This window comes from Gordionus sp. m RMFG-2023, chromosome 2, assembly GCF_954871325.1.
Source record: "Gordionus sp. m RMFG-2023 chromosome 2, tfGorSpeb1-WG-v2, whole genome shotgun sequence".
Classification (NCBI taxonomy): Eukaryota; Metazoa; Nematomorpha; class Gordioida; order Chordodea; family Parachordodidae; genus Gordionus; species Gordionus sp. m RMFG-2023.
The window spans coordinates 7,257,355-7,273,817 of record NC_088776.1 but is presented as its reverse complement, the minus strand read 5'-3'; the positions used below and the strand labels follow the sequence as shown (position 1 = coordinate 7,273,817).

Genomic DNA, 16,463 nt, shown 5'->3' with positions numbered 1-16,463 from the left:
CTACAAAAAAATTGATATATAATAAAGAATTAATCACTTGATAAAATTTACAGAATAAACCCTTTCAGACGCTCATAGGCGTGCCCCAAGATTTTCTTATGAGATGGAAAATTTTATCTAATTTGTTTTTTTAAGATTAAATTTTTTTTTATAAAAAATATGGGATTTCATTTGAAAGATTTTTTACATATGAAAATCGCAAACGATTTACTTATAAAATATTTTCACAAAATGGATTTGGAATTTTAGGTAAATTTTATCAGAAATATCATTTGAGAAGCATTCTGAAAAAAATTCAATATTTTAAAATATCTTCAGAGATTAAGATTTTTAATATTTCTAAAAGAATTTCAATCGATTATTGAAATGATTGTTAAAATTTATTACCTTTATAGTAACGGCAAATGTATATGTTAACAATTTCAATATAGTCTCTTACGAATATTTTTGTTTAATAAATCAAATAGATTTCCATTCTATCGATATTTTTTTATAATTAATGTTAGGAATTTGTATCATTCAGTTGCTATTTAGATATTTGTAAATTTCAAATAATTGATAATAAGTACTAGTGTGAACCCGAACCCGGACTCTTTTTAAAGGTGGAGGACCCAAGGGTTCTAAGTTTCATAAAAATTTTTTTAAAAATAACATAAATATTTTTAAATTTTATTAACTTTTTTTGTGGAATCATTTTATCTTAGCGCTTTTCTTTCAATTTTTTTCCAGGACTTCCATTTTATTTAGAGATTGATATCATACAGTGTAATAATATTTTATTTTGTAAATTTATTAATATGCTATGTTATAGAAATACGTTTATTATTTTGTAAGTGAATAATTTTGTAGTACAAGTAATATTACTTTAATTTAAATGATAATGCACAACACGTTGGTCCTCAATTTGAATGATGCTAGAACGATTATTAAGTTTGAAAGATTTCTGTAATAATTTTATTACAGGAGCATGTGAAGTCATTTTGTTGGAAGATGACTGGTGCCAAATAAAGGGCCTTACTAATGTATTAGTTTAAAAATAACAATATTAAGATTACAATCAGAACAATTATGTTTATTTGATTTTAAGGATGGATTAGATGCCAATTAAATTTAGAAAAATTTACAGTCTTTTTTAAACGAAATAATAGAAAACATGAAAATTCGTGAGCAACAATATTTGCAAAATAGTTGCATACGCTTCTATATATTTAGAACCTCGATATCAAGTTTTGAGTATTGAGCAAAAACAAATGGCTAAAGACCATCTCAAGGATTTATGGCAAAAGCAAAACTCCATTATTTACAATATATTGGAGGCTACGACAATACCTATTGGTTGTAGTGATAATAATAATAATAGCAACATTGATAATCTTGAAATTTTACTTATAGATAGAGAAAAAAATCAAATTATCATCAGATAGAAAGGAGGATCAAAAAATGCCTATTGCATCTTTAATAGTAAATTTCTCAGAAGTTAAGAGAATAAATAAGGATATAAATATTTTAAAATTCTGGGAAGAAATTCAATATATGCAGAATTATTTATCTTATCTAGAATCTTCAAGGCTGTACTGGCGACACAAGTACAATATTTTTATAAAGATAACTATTTATTTTAGGTAAGGGTAGAACGTGATCTTTCATCTTTGAAATATATATTGTCTACTTTAAGTGAAAAGGATGATATTTTAGAAGATATTATGATTCTGCGAGAATAAAACATTTAAAATATAAATTATTTCATTTATAAATTTTTCATTGGTAAATTAAGAATATGTATATATTGAAGTATAATAATAAATGAATGAAAAAAAAATATTATTTTGAGTCATTATTTTTATGTTCCCTGAACTCGGACCCGAACCCTGGACCCGGATCCTTTCAAATTTTATTCCTGTACCCGAACCCGGACCTGAACCCTTTTTTTTGACGAAGGGTTCACATCTATGATAAGAACATAACTTTTATATAAATGTTATCATGATAATCACTAGCACCAACTATTTTTTAAAATTAAAATATAATATTTTAAAAAATTGATCAATTGAGTTTGAACACAATTCTTTCTTTCCTTTTTTTTTCTTTCTTTCTTTCTTTCTTTCTTTCTTTCTTTCTTTCTTTCTTTCTTTCTTTCTTTCTTTCTTTCTTTCTTTCTTTCTTTCTTTCTTTCTTTCTTTCTTTCTTTCTTTCTTTCTTTCTTTCTTTCTTTCTTTCTTTCTTTCTTTCTTTCTTTCTTCTCTTTCTTTCTACTAATAGTGCACATATAAAATATATAATAAGTTATTATCAGTCTATTTAATCTAATCAAACCAGTTAGGAATATTTATGTTAATTATTAACAATCCCATAAGACTTCTTTATATCCTTTTGGCACAGGGTTTTCCGCTCCCTTTATGATAATTTTCTTAACATCATTCTCTTCTACTATTTCAACTTTTGAAAACTAGGGCCAAACAATGCTAATTACATATTTAAAATATATAATATGTAAATAATAATAATACAGGAAGATCAGTTATTGTTAAATAATCTAATTTATTGTGCATATTTTATTTGGGAAGAAATCTAATAATATTGGAACCTCTACTGGTTTCACTTATCTAGCATCATTAAAATGCTATACCAACATGTGATCTAATAAAGGAAGTGGTTTGTATTGCCTTTTGCTTATTTCATATTTTCAGAATCAATTACTTCTTCTAAATCATTTCTATTTTAACAATATTAATCCTAGAACATAGGTTTAGTTTATTTCATATTCACATAACCAGGAACTTATCCTGACATTTGATCTATGTTAATAAATAGCATTCTAATAAATTTTGAATTTTATTAAATGCAATGTAATAATTTATAATTAAAAAATTTGTAATTTTTATTTTTATATTAATTTAATTTATATTCATAGCTATGAATAATATAAACTTATTCTTATTATAATATTAATGTAAATAATTATAATTTATAAGGAGATGACAACTGTGTGGCGTGCGTCACATAGGTTTACCAACATTTCGATATGTGAAATATTACAATTTTAAAAAATTAATTTTTTTAACTATTTTTTTTAATTGGTAAGATATAATAAGATTAAATAGGACAGAAGAGTAATTAGTTAAAAATGGTATGTATTTTTTTTCAAAAGATTTAACCAAGAATTTTGAAAGTGAAATAACCTATAGAATGAATCAAAATATGGATCCATGCACAGACTTTTACGAATTTGCTTGCGGTGGCTACATGCAGAAAACTACGATACCAACCGGGTATCCTAAATGGGATCATGCTATGCAGATTGCAGATTCAATTTATTCCACCATAAAAGATTTATTAGGTAATATAAAGAAAGGAAAGAAGGATGAAAGTAAGTAAATAAGGAAAGGAAAAAAAAGGAAAGAGAAGATGTAGTATAGTGGAAGAAGTAAGAATGAATAGAGGCGATGAAAGAAGAGTGGATGAGAAGAGAGAAGAGGATAGGAAAGGTATAAAAGAATTGAATATTACTAATTTATCATAATAGAAAACTGTATTTTATTTTTTTCAAATATTTTTAGGTAGAAATTCATATATTTTTGAAAAATTCTAGACTGGGGTTAGCGCTAATTCAAGAGTTTTTGCCTTTTAAATATAAATATATGGCTATAATAGTAAATAGATATCATTTATATTTAAAACATTTACTAATTTTTTCAAATTCATGATATTAAAACAGATAGATACTATTTTATTTTATAAACAAAATAATATTTATACTACACGAATATCAATGGAAAATTAATATCATGTGATAAATACTTAAATAATATCATGTTTTGTATTCAGATTGGGCTTATTTGACTCCCTTTTTTGAATTATGATCATTATATTTATTTTGTGCATTATATTTCAAATAATATAATATAATTCAGTAACTTTTTTGCGTTTTATAATACTAAAAAAAACGCATTTTTTATGTTTTCACTTTTATGTTATTTTTTTTAAAATCATATATTGGCCATATTAGTAAGCACTATTTATTATTTTGTTATTATTTTGATAATCGGTAATATATAGTAGATTAGCCTTATTTATTATAGTAAAGTTAATCTAAAGAAATTATTTAGGAAGACCAAATTTTTTCAAATAAAATTTATATATTCTAACTTTGTTTATTAAGCGACATTAAAAATAACAGCAATATCTACTAAATGTTTATTTTTAAAAAAGCGGTTTCAATTCAAAAAAAATTAAATACAAATATTTATATAGAAAATAATTGAAAAGAACTTAAAAAAAATATTAAAAATGGTACATATCATCCTAGAGAAGAGTGAATGCTTAAAAAAATGCTTGTATCATTTTTAAAAACGGCAATTAAACTATGAAGATGTTTATTTAAGAGATAGTAATTATATTGTATTTAAAAATATACAAGACGATATTTCGCTTTACCCCCCAACATAAAGAAAAAATGTCGTTAATCATATTTATTTACAGATATAACTTACATTAAAGAAATTAAGCTTAAAATCAGCCATCACCCACCTTTAAAGTAAATTAAATTATATTGTAGTTCTCGGGTATAGGCTTTTTCTTTGTCCCACTCCTTCTAAATTAAAGCCTATAGAGGTTTAAGCAACATTTTTCGAAATGTTGTGCCTACAAGTACGTGCGGCTTGCCCACAAACGTGTGGAGGGCTCCTCATATTTTTATTTTTATACCCAAATTACATTGTTCCAATTAGATGGAAATGAGGAAAACCTAGCGTAGCTCTGTTGAATCTTCAACGTTAGAGGGCAAAAGCGCTATATATCACGTATCACGTATTTATCAATATGATTTAAAAACTAATCTCCAATAAAATGAGGTTCTGAAATGTCATCATTTGAGGATACATAATTTGTTTTTTTTAGTAAAAAAAAAACCCACCAGACTTGTTTATTGTAAATTTATTTATAAAATAAAAAATTAAACTTTTCTAAATTATTATTTGTCATTTAATATAATTTTATGTTAAAATTTTTAATGTTGGTGTAGTTATAAAATTCGGGAGATTTAAGTTGTGGTGTGTGATAACTCTTGGATCAGCATTTATCCTAGTCTAGGATTACAAATAAAAGGAAGTATAATGTCTATACCTATAAAAAAAAATATATAAGTTTCATTTTTATACCCATGTTGATTTTCACTATATTAAATTTTATGTCATATTATAGAGCTATTATAGATCTCTATAATATATTTAAGTTAGGTTTCAGCAAAAAAAATTTTCAGGGATATAAAATTAAATAGAGCATATTTTCGAATTTTTTCTTTTTAAAGATTTATACCAGGAAGTATGTTGATTCGGAATGTAGTATTTAAATTTTTAAAAGTTAGTGTATTTACTTAGTACGATCAAGCAAACGTAAAACAATAATCAAAGAAATTAGGGCTGGGAATCGATTTTTTTGTTGATTTAATATGTAATACAATTTATTTATGTTTAATAAATCAATAAATTATAAAAATAAAATGACAACACATTTGTAAAGTTTTCAAATAATTAATGATAGGCTTTTTTTCTAAAAACAGTTTTATAATCGAGATTATGGTATAGTTAAAAAGGCATCCAAATGGGGAGGTAAAGAGAATAAATTACGATTACATTTAAATTAATATTATACTGTTTAGAAAAGGAATTAGTAATTAATTAACAGAATTTTATAAGTATAATTGTAATTAGAATTAGGAATTTATTATATTTGAATAATTAGGCATATCACTAGAATTTATTTATTTATTTAATAAATATAATATATTAATTTAAACATAAACAAATAATTTTTTTTATTGCCATTGAATAAAAAATACATGGCGAAAAGATTATTTAACATAGCATTTACTAACTTTTAAAATAGCAAATAATTAATTTATTTTTGAAAAATCATAGTAAAATACTTATTTTTATTTAATAGAGTATTTATTTAAGATTCGATTATATTATACCCATAAATAATTGAAGAAAATCCATATACCAAATACGAAGGAATGGCCGAAAGACAAGCGAAGATCTATTATGATTCTTGTTTAGATAAGACCAACATTAGAAAAAAATTGCAAGGAAAGCCTCTAAAGGATTTATTAGATTTATATGGAGGCTGGGATTTGTTAAACGTAAATAAAAAGTCTTCCCCTTTTATAGATGCATCTTCCACATTAAAAAAAAGTTTTTCTAATTCATCTTATTTATTTAACATACATTCCTTCATTATTTAAACTCAGTAAAATGGATAACTGTCATGATAAAAATTTAAAGGAATATATTTTTTTGTGTCAAAAGGTTTAATTATGCACTTTAGATATTAATATTCATAGCATTGCCATGGTTGCTAAATTTCTGGTAATGATTGATTGGAGTGAAAATATAATTTAACAACATTTTTGATTTTTAATTTTATTTCGAGTCTGGCTTTTCGTGATGATTAAAAAATTTTTTTGTTCGGGATAGAGCTAGCCGGTCACTTTTTTTTCAAACAAAATTCGGGCCGGGCTTAAAAAATTAGGCCTGTATCACTATTATAAATGATAAAACATATACATCTATATCAAGTTAATAAACATTTTCCTTCAACTATATTCAGTTAGTTTTCTTTCCTTTAATATTAAACAGATAAAAAAAATTTTAAAAATTTAATTTATTTACCAATCATTTGTTATCCCTTCCTTAAAAAAAAAGTCAGATATCCGGATAAAGGTTTTCCTAATAAGTTGAATTCTGTGTTTTTTAGCCTAGATATTCACATCGATCCTAAAAATTCTTCCAGGAACTTACTCTACATCTTTACAGGAGACCTCCCAAACAAGGATCACTATGATAACAGTGATCATTATAATAGCACTTTAAAGTACATGACGAAAATTGGAAATTTATTACGAAAGAAGCGAAATGTTTTTAAGTATTTGAAAATGCATGACAAGAATATTAAATTCAATCAGCACGCTATTAATAAAAGTGGCCATACTCAGAGACAAAAAAAGCGGAAGAAACAGAAGAGGAGTCAACTCAGAGAAGCTATGGCAAATGTATTAGAATTAGAGGAGCTAATAGAGAAAGTAAAAAATTAATAATTATTAATTATTCATAAGAAACAATAATTTTGCTTAATTATTAAGAGGTGGATGAAGAAAAATTATTAAATTAGCTCAATATTTTGTCATGGCTATCAAAAAGAGAGCTAATAAAACGATAAAGTGATTACTTGGTATATAACACTATTGGCTCTCCGGTTAATTGGATAGGGGGGGGGGGGTAATTTTGTAAACATAATATCTTGTCATGGGTAGTAAATGAAAGTTAGTGGAAAGATCAATTGATTACTTTGATGCTCAGCACTCTATGTGTGACCAGATGGTAGGGATAAAAATTGTGTAATATATTTCAGCATGGGTGTCATATAAAATCTAATTACAAATTAATTGATTATATTAGTATTCATCTTGAGTGGGGGGGGGGGGGAGGGTTGTTAAAATTTTCTAACATTAGTCGACTGTATCAAATGAAAGATAATATTTAGAAATAAAAAAAAATCACTTTTCAAAATATGCCCTCCTAATCTAACCAGTAATTTTTTTTTCAAGGAATCGACAAGGACCACGACAACTGGTGGAGAGGCATGATGTAATATAATTAGTGGGTGAAGAATTTTATGTGAACCAGAAGGGGCTAATAGTTATTGAAAATTTATAATCGTATACCAATTCTTCAATAGAACTGAGAAAAAATGTTTTGTAGAAATTAAGTATCTACTTTTTTACCTGAGCAATCAATATTTTTCTGATCTGAGGTATTCAGTTGATTATCTACTTATAAAGAAATAATTCTGAACCTTTTAGAATTCATTTTTTTTTTATCAAGTTTGGATTTTCGTGCGATTAAATAGAAGCCTTAAAAAAAGATAATATTTCAATTCAATTTGTGTAAATTTTATATCCGAGTTTATCAAAACAAAACCATAATTTTATTTTACACAATAAATGATCACTAACAAAACCCGATTCGGGTCGATTTTTAAAAACGGCCCGATCAAGATATCAATCAAAATAATATTATTTCAGCCTGGTGATTTTGCCCATTAATTGCAGAAAGGCTTAAACAGCTGTTCGCCATATCTCAAGGCTTACAAAATATTATTTTAACTATAATCTTAATGGGGCCGTTTTTAAAATTCAACTCAAATCGGCTTTTTAATATCACTAATAAATACAATATGTTAAAATTTTAAATTATAGATGATGAACTATTACAGTTTCCAACTGATTGTAAACGGATAACCTTTGAAAAAAAAATCAAATAATTAAATATCAAATACATTTTCAGCACCCCCCTTAGCGGAAATATAATGATATAAATTTCGACACTCGATAGATTTTTTTATAATTTTTTGAAGAGTAAGTGTCAAGATTTGAGTATATTTAAGCATTTTCCAAATATAAAGCTGTTATTCATAAAAATATAACATCACTCTGTCATCAAGTGTTCCAGGATAATTTGAGAATGTTCTATCATTAAAGTAATATTAACAATTCTTAAAATCAATGTATATTGGTAACATTTGTTAATATTTTCTCTTAAATATTATTTGCACTTATCAAAATTTATCCCCCCCCCCTCCCCCTCCCCCTCACCCAATTTATTTAATTATCTCAATATAAAGAAAAATTTGAAAGAAAAATTAACAGTTGATATTTTTAGGAAAAAAACATTTTTAACAGCGAAAACACAATTACTTAGCATATGAATTGATTAATAATTGGCATTCATGTGTGTAAAATCTACTTATGTTTAGTTTTGTATTTTTTAATTTAAAAATATCAGTTAAAATTTGAATGAAATACAATGTGATGTATCTTATTATAAAGAATAAATATTTAGTTATACAATAAAAAAAGAAATAACTGATTAATAGCATAATTTATTATATCGTTAAGCCTAGCAATATCATTATTAAAGTTATATAACTTTTTATATTATAAAAATATTGCTATTATAACCAGATTACTCCACCTTTGGCAATTGACGATGCGAATTACCAGTCTTTGAAAGAGTTGGATAAAAATTTTGATTTCGTGAGTTCCATGCTAAATCTTTTAACTTTATATGCCCAATGACAATTTATAAATTTGATTAAAAAAAAAATTAAATTAGGCAAATAGCTAGTTTCAAGTTTAAAATTTAAAAACTTCATAATTTATTATTATATATTAGCAAGCAATCAAATTTGAAATGCATTGATGGTTATAATTTTAGCCGTATATGTGTTTTATATAATATTTGAATATATTTTTGTTTAAAAAAAATTAACATATAGGTTCTAACTTTAAGAAATAAAAATCTATTTACAGATGTAATCCTAGGCTAAAAATTTCAGATAAATTAGACTTTTAATATAGTTTCTAACTTTAAGAAATAAAAATCTGTTTACAGCTGTAATCCTAAGCTAAAAATTTCAGATAAATTAGACTTTTAGGTGGAATATTAATTCAATTTCAAAAACAAAATTTAGTAGAAAACAGCAATGAACAATAAATTTTTTTACAAATAACAAAAGTATATTTTTTTTCCTACCATTATAATAAGATGAATTGGACTAGTTTTGTAAATCAAATTTTCGAACCTCTCAACATCTCCATATCTGCCGATCAACTCTTTTGGGTCACATCCATATCCTATATGAAAGGGTTAACTAGCCTTATCAAGCAGTACTTAAATGAACCTAACTCATCTAGGTATTTCAGATAAAAGAAATTCAACAAAAAAAATTATAATAATTTTCTCCTTTCCAATTTTTTCTTTTCTGAAATTTCAGCACATAACTATTTTATTTAGCTTAATATATTTTATAAAACGTGATTAGAATTTTACATGATTACATAATGTGGCACAAGATAAGGCCTCTTACAAGTTATTTGTCAAAAAAATTCAGCGATGATCCGAATGTCAAAAATAATACCATTCCTAATTGGAAGTTATGTTTAAAAGAATTTCCCACTTTTATGAATTACCCAATCAGTTCCCTTTACCTGAAATCTAATTTTTATTCCAAGGATAAATTGAAAGTAATTGATAAAGTATTTATGTCAATTTTTAAAAAATGATATTATTATTTCTACACTTATTTTTCAGCTAAAAGGAATGGTTGATATGATAAAATTGGCTTATAAAAGAAGTTTGCAGGATCTTAATTGGATGGATATAACTACGAAGGCTAGATCTATTGCAAAGGTTTCAAAAAAAAATTCCCTGAATTCTTTTAAACTGCATATGCTTATGAATAAATTCTAATATACCAATTCGATTTACTCGACTTGGGTAACAACCAATTAAGTGTTATAGTAAAAGTTTTAATATCAAATTTTTAAATTTAGCTACATTCGTAAATACTTTTAGGTGGATGCGATGAAGTTCAAAATTGGTTATCCTGACTACATAATAAATCCCAATGAACTGGACAAAGATTACCGAGGAGTAGAATAAAAATATTTTTACCACTAACGAAAAATATGATTAAATATACACATTGTTATCTAATATAATGCAGACTATTTTTTAAGTTTAATAAGTTTAAAATCTTTGAAATTATTATTTTTTTCCGATAAAAATCCCCCTTTTAGCTAAATATTTTGGATAGTTTCTATAGATTCATAAATATGAGTATATATTATGTTTATATTATCCCATGCTCCATGTTTTTCTTATCTATATTCAGAATATTTTAAAATTGGAACGTTTTTAAATATTACCAATTAAGTTTTGATTTTATAAGTTTGTTTTTTTTTTAAATTTCATTTTGCCATTGCATCATGCCCCTTTCCCTTCCATATTTTCCTGCTCTAATATAAAAATTATTAACATTCTTTTCCTCTCACGATAGTCAATTTATGGATGCGACGTTATAATGTGTATTAATACTATTATTAAAAAATATATGATGCTATTTAATTTTGAATGCATCAAATCAGAAGTTACAAAATAATATCTTTTCTATATTTATGCAGCAGAAATAGTTTTTCATTTTTAAATAAAGTTCAAATTTTTGCTAATCAGACTCCAACATAATTTTCTAAAATTCAATTTAAAAATAATAATATTTTTATGCATTATATATAATTAAATTTTTACATTTATTTTATATCTTTCTTTTTTTTTCAAAGCTATATATAGAAAAGAATTCGTACTTTAAAAATTATCTCAACCAAGATATTGCAAGCCACATAAACAAATTGAAAACACTTTTTGAGCCTATCGATAAAGAAAGGTTATTGTAAAAATTAAAACAGTGTGAAACAAGTCTTTTTGTTTTCCTATAATTTTAATATCGATAATTTACTTTATAGAATATTAGATTTAGTTTTCTCCATTATTTTTAAATATAGGTTTACTAAACTATCTGTGATTATATTTTAGCATGAAGATAAATCAAATAAAATTAAAAATATTAATCAAAGGAATCTTTAAATTTATAATAAGTTTTTAATAATTTTTTTTTATAAAATAAGAATTGAGACATTCACTCGATTAACAGAGATATTCTTTTAAGATTTAAAGAAATCTATTTACATACAATCAAATATACTATTTAAAAAAACAATATATTACAGATACCATTTACCTCCTCATTCCGTTGAAGCTTATTACTCATGGTCCGAAAACGATATAAGTTCTCATTTTTTTATGAAATAAATATTTAAGAATTTGAATATAATTTTTTTCTTCTTAAATTTGAAACTTTTGTAATCAATTTATTTTAAGAATCCTTGAAAATAAGAAATAAATATTTAAAAAAATAATTCAATTTTTTTAAATATTACAAAAGCCTTTTTGGCGGGACTTTTGCAAAAACCGTTCTATGATAGCACCTATCCAGAGTATGAGATAAAAAAAATATTATTTACCATAAATATCAGCCACTAACATAGTTAGAGTTTAAATTTATCAAGGTTAATAGCTAGTCTAGTACGCAAGCTTAATTTTGCAAACAAATAAAAACCATTTTTACTATTTAACTTATTTATTTATTTAGCAATTTTTCTGAACCCGAACCTCATTTTATTTAGGGTCTCGGTTTAAAATTATTTTTTTATTATATAAAATATATAATAATTATATTTCTACATCGCTTTAAAACAATTAGCTTAATTTTTCTATCAGCATTATTTTCAAAATTAGAAAAAAAAAATATAACATTTTTATATGAGGTTTATAAGGTAAATTGAATTTTGCTGCTTTGCCTCCAAAAGATGAGCCGAAAATGATGAAAAATAGATTCTGCGACCATTGAGAAGTTTTGAGAGTTGGAAATATGAGTTGGTAGGCAAGTAAAATTTAAATTCTACATGTTAAGTGAAACCTGTGGTGGCATTGAGATTAGAGTATTTTTAATAATTTCTATGTATTATTGATGGAATTCATATGCATTAAATCATAGCTTTATATAACTATGCTATAACAACGTTTTCTAATAATAATAACAAAACTAGATTCTCCTGCATTATTTTTCAAAACGACTCCCTAATATTTTGTAATGCTAAACTATTTCCCCGAGCTTTTTATTTAGTCAAAAATCGAATTATAACTTTTCCTAGTTACTGTAAAAATTGAAAAATGCATTTTATGTTTGAAAATATATGACATATAATAATACCTAAACTGAATATTCATTTATATACATGTGCAATCAATATAAATCAGCTGATGACACGCTATTTTTGTTTCTCATATAAACAATTTTAAAAAAAAAACTCAATAGTAAACCAAAATGGGTGTTACCAGATGATTTCTATTCATGCGAGACTTCAAAATAAATTATATTCAGTGAATCGACAGTCTGGGTGGGTAGGAATATGTTATAGAAAAAGGTCACTATGTGATTAAAAAACAATTATATTTAATAAATCTTTTTGTCCTTTTATTTAAATCATCAGGTAACCAACTACTAGGTAAGGAAGGAAATGAATAAGGAAAAGGAAGTAAAGAGTGAAGGAAAGGAGGAAGTTAGAATAATGTACAAGGAGGAGAAAAGATGGCGGCCTTATTCCTCTCAGCTATCTTTTGTTTTTACCAATTTTATTTATTCTTAACCTTTCGCTTCTTTAATCCCTCTTCATCCCATCGGGCGCCTAATTAGGTGAATTGTCTATCTCTTGGTAAAAATATTTTTAGGGTATTTTTTTAAAAATCATACACCAAAAAATTTTCCCTTCATAAATTCAATATTCCTTTACACCTGAACAGCAATAATTTAATGGGTTATTTGCTAGTATGATACAAATATAAATATATCTTAAATTTTATTCATTTCGTAGTACTTATCTATTTGGAGCTATAGGGAGCCTTATATCCCATGAAATAAGCCACGGCTTTGATAATATCGGTAAATGTTGTGTTTTGTAAAAAGAAAGAAAGAAAGAAAGAAAGAAAGAAAGAAAGAAAGAAAGAAAGAAAGAAAGAAAGAAAGAAAGAAAGAAAGAAAGAAAGAAAGAAAGAAAGAAAGAAAGAAAGAAAGAAAGAAAGAAAGAAAGAAAGAAAGAAAGAAAGAAAGAAAGAAAGAAAGAAAGAAAGAAAGAAAGAAAGAAAGAAAGAAAGAAAGAAAGAAGAAAGAAGGAAAGAAAGGGATAAGATAAAAGAATATATTATAAAAATACTTGCTTGGTATAGTAAACATACAATTATATTTACAGGTAGAGAATACGACGAAAAAGGTAATTTGAATCAATGGTGGACGAACGAATCGATAAAAATTTACGTAGAAAAAATAAATTGTTACAGAGAACAATATTCTAATTATTCGATTAATAAACATCAGGTTTATTTATCACCCTATACTTGTTAAACGGCCCAATTCATAAAAAACAATATCATAAAAATATCAAGTAAGCCTAAAGATTTTGCTTATATGTGGCAGAAAGGTTTGAAGGCTTACTCTTGGCTAAAATCTTAATCGGGTCGTTTTTAAAATCGACCCTAAGCGATTGACAATACTCTCTATACAGTATAACCTATCTAATTTGGGCAACTCACTTATTTAACCAAAATTTTGAACCCTGATCAAATTCCTATTAACTACTATTAAAAAATGACTTGACAAATTGGGCAACTGTTGACTTTGAAAAGTGATCAGATTTTTATTTTTTTGAAAGTGCACTTTTTTTTTTATTACTTTCATTGATTTATATTTTTAAATTTTATTATGGTGCAAAACATGAAGTTATTTTTACATTAATTTAAAAAAGAACTAACTAACTAAAAACTATTATAATAAAATAAAGTATAAATATCTTTTATATTAAATACAAATTTGATTAAATAAAAATAAAAAGTATCAAAATATATTACAAAAACAAATTAAAATATAAAAAAATCAATTTCCATTATTTATTCTCCCTCTTCTGAATGTGACAGCCTGTTGTTTAAATGGTCTGTAATTTTGGCTGTTTTCGTAGTAGCACCCATCTATCATGCGTTATCGTTGACTTGATTCTATCACGTTGGTTTGTTAACATCGTTTTATAGTTGTGCTTAGGTTTGTTTATGTTGGCTTCTCGACGTTCTCCGTCGTTATCATTATTAATTTTCAAGATTGTTATTATCATCAATTATTATTATCAAGTAGGATGTTGGAATATATGAATAATCTGAATGATGTATAGAATTTGGAATAATTAGATATCTGAATAATAAATCAACAAGATTGTTATATCATATTTTAATATTTAATTCATTTTTTTGCGTTTTAGTGTTAATTTTTATATTTTATTTTAATATTTGACTTTCATATCTTAAGTAACATAATCTTTTAAATAATTAGGTTTTGACTTAATTCTTATTGGTCTCGTTACTGGTATCACATTTTCATTTTTATTTACGTCACACTTCCCTCCTTTAAAGTTTTCTTAGATTGAGAGTCCTGGTCTTTAAAAGTTCTATTAAATGTTAACGTTTTATGGTTTAAATAAATCCCATTTAGTTTTAATATCACGATTAAACATTTTTTTAGAAGGTGCAACTCTATTGTATTATTTGGTGTGTTTCTTTAGTTGAAAAAGAATTTGTCGATTGAAGTGTCTAAATCAGTCTTAATATTTCTTATCATATATGCCGTAAACGTCCTCACCATACGTTCAACCTGGTCATTGGACTGCTGGTGCTACGCGGATGTTAGTATATGTTTTATGCCGTAATTATTGCAAAATTTTTCAAAATCTTTGCTCGTGAAATTAGTACCATTACCCGTAACTACAGTATCACATATACCAAATAGCAAAATAGTTTTATAAATTTCTTTAAACTTTAATTAGTTTATTAATTTCGTCTTAATAATTGGTGTCGATATTAACTATGAATTTATTTAAAATATTTTTAAAGGCATTAATCCAGATTGCTAACAACGCATTCTTTCTTGACTCTACAACTACTGCTAGTAAATATTTAGTGATTCCTTCATAACTTACTTTGACTTGAGTTGTCCCGATGATTTTTATCAAGTTTCCATCGTAGGCTGTAATCGCAATCGATTTCTTCATTTCTCTTAAGCCATTTTTTTGAGCCATCTCATGAGGTATAATGGTAAACTTTGATCCAGTATCGACTTGCATAGTTGTAGTAACATTATTTAATTTCCAAGTAGTCATAAAAACACTGTCATTACCTTTGTCTGTATTTTAAGCCAGGTTGTTGATATTGAAATCATTCTCATTATTGTCTTTGGCAGTGTCAACTTTATTTTCCCCAACTCCTTCAATGTTCATATTACAATTATCGTAGCAATTTTGATTATCATACTGGATTTGTTTTCTTTGATTAAAATCCTTCCACCGATTACGATCGTTATATTCGATTTGTTTTCTTTGGTATTATTATTATGCCACGTGTTGTCTTCATATTTATTTGAATTATTATTATAAAATCGGTAATTATTATGATTTTGATAGTCACATTAAATATGCCTCCTCTGATTATAATTACACCAGGCGTTGTTGTTATTGTTATAAGATTGATAATTATTATTATAAAAGTTTCTAAAGTTGCTATTGTTATACCGATTATTGTAAGTTGATAGTTGTCATCATTATACTGTTTATTTCTTTAGTTTTTGCTATTATAATTATTATTGTTTCTAACATTACTAAAATTCCTGTTGTCATTAACATTACTAAAATTGTTATTAGCATAATTCTCCTTCCTAATGTCAAAATTTTGTCTCGTATTATAATTAGGTCTATTATAGTTAGTAATATTCTCATTCCTATTATAAGTATTTTGGTTTTCTAAATTCTTATCATTATTTCTATTATTATCATTAATTTTATTAAATTTTTTATCCCTATTAGAAACATAATTAACATTGTCACTTTCTGATTTAATGGTAATACTATCTAATTTTTCTCCTATTTCAATAATTTCATCTAATGTATAGTTAATATTTTTATTTAATTTATTTTT

The 16,463-nt window shown here is 25.2% G+C and overlaps 1 protein-coding gene across 1 annotated transcript; it reads left to right on the top strand.

Annotated features, from left to right (window-relative positions):
- Nucleotides 1-3,186: 3,186 nt before the first annotated feature.
- On the top strand, nucleotides 3,187-15,081 carry LOC135924029 (endothelin-converting enzyme homolog). The gene is made up of 14 exons (XM_065459077.1): nucleotides 3,187-3,367; nucleotides 5,988-6,191; nucleotides 6,702-7,078; nucleotides 9,020-9,091; nucleotides 9,603-9,751; nucleotides 9,880-10,081; nucleotides 10,149-10,247; nucleotides 10,413-10,490; nucleotides 11,177-11,280; nucleotides 11,624-11,682; nucleotides 11,839-11,890; nucleotides 13,328-13,395; nucleotides 13,703-13,827; nucleotides 15,019-15,081. Exons 1-14 carry the CDS (start codon nucleotides 3,187-3,189, stop codon nucleotides 15,079-15,081), a joined length of 1,833 nt encoding a protein of 610 aa, XP_065315149.1.
- The last annotated feature ends 1,382 nt before the right edge of the window (nucleotides 15,082-16,463 follow it).

Excerpts from the sequence above, each read along its gene's own strand:
- LOC135924029 (XM_065459077.1), top strand. The coding sequence starts at position 3,187 with ATGAATCAAAATATGGATCCATGCACAGACTTTTACGAATTTGCTTGC. Across the intron at positions 7,079-9,019 it reads TAGAGGAGCTAATAGAGAAA|ATTACTCCACCTTTGGCAAT; the intron begins GTAAAAAATTAA and ends TATTATAACCAG. Across the intron at positions 10,491-11,176 it reads TGGACAAAGATTACCGAGGA|CTATATATAGAAAAGAATTC; the intron begins GTAGAATAAAAA and ends TTTTTTTCAAAG.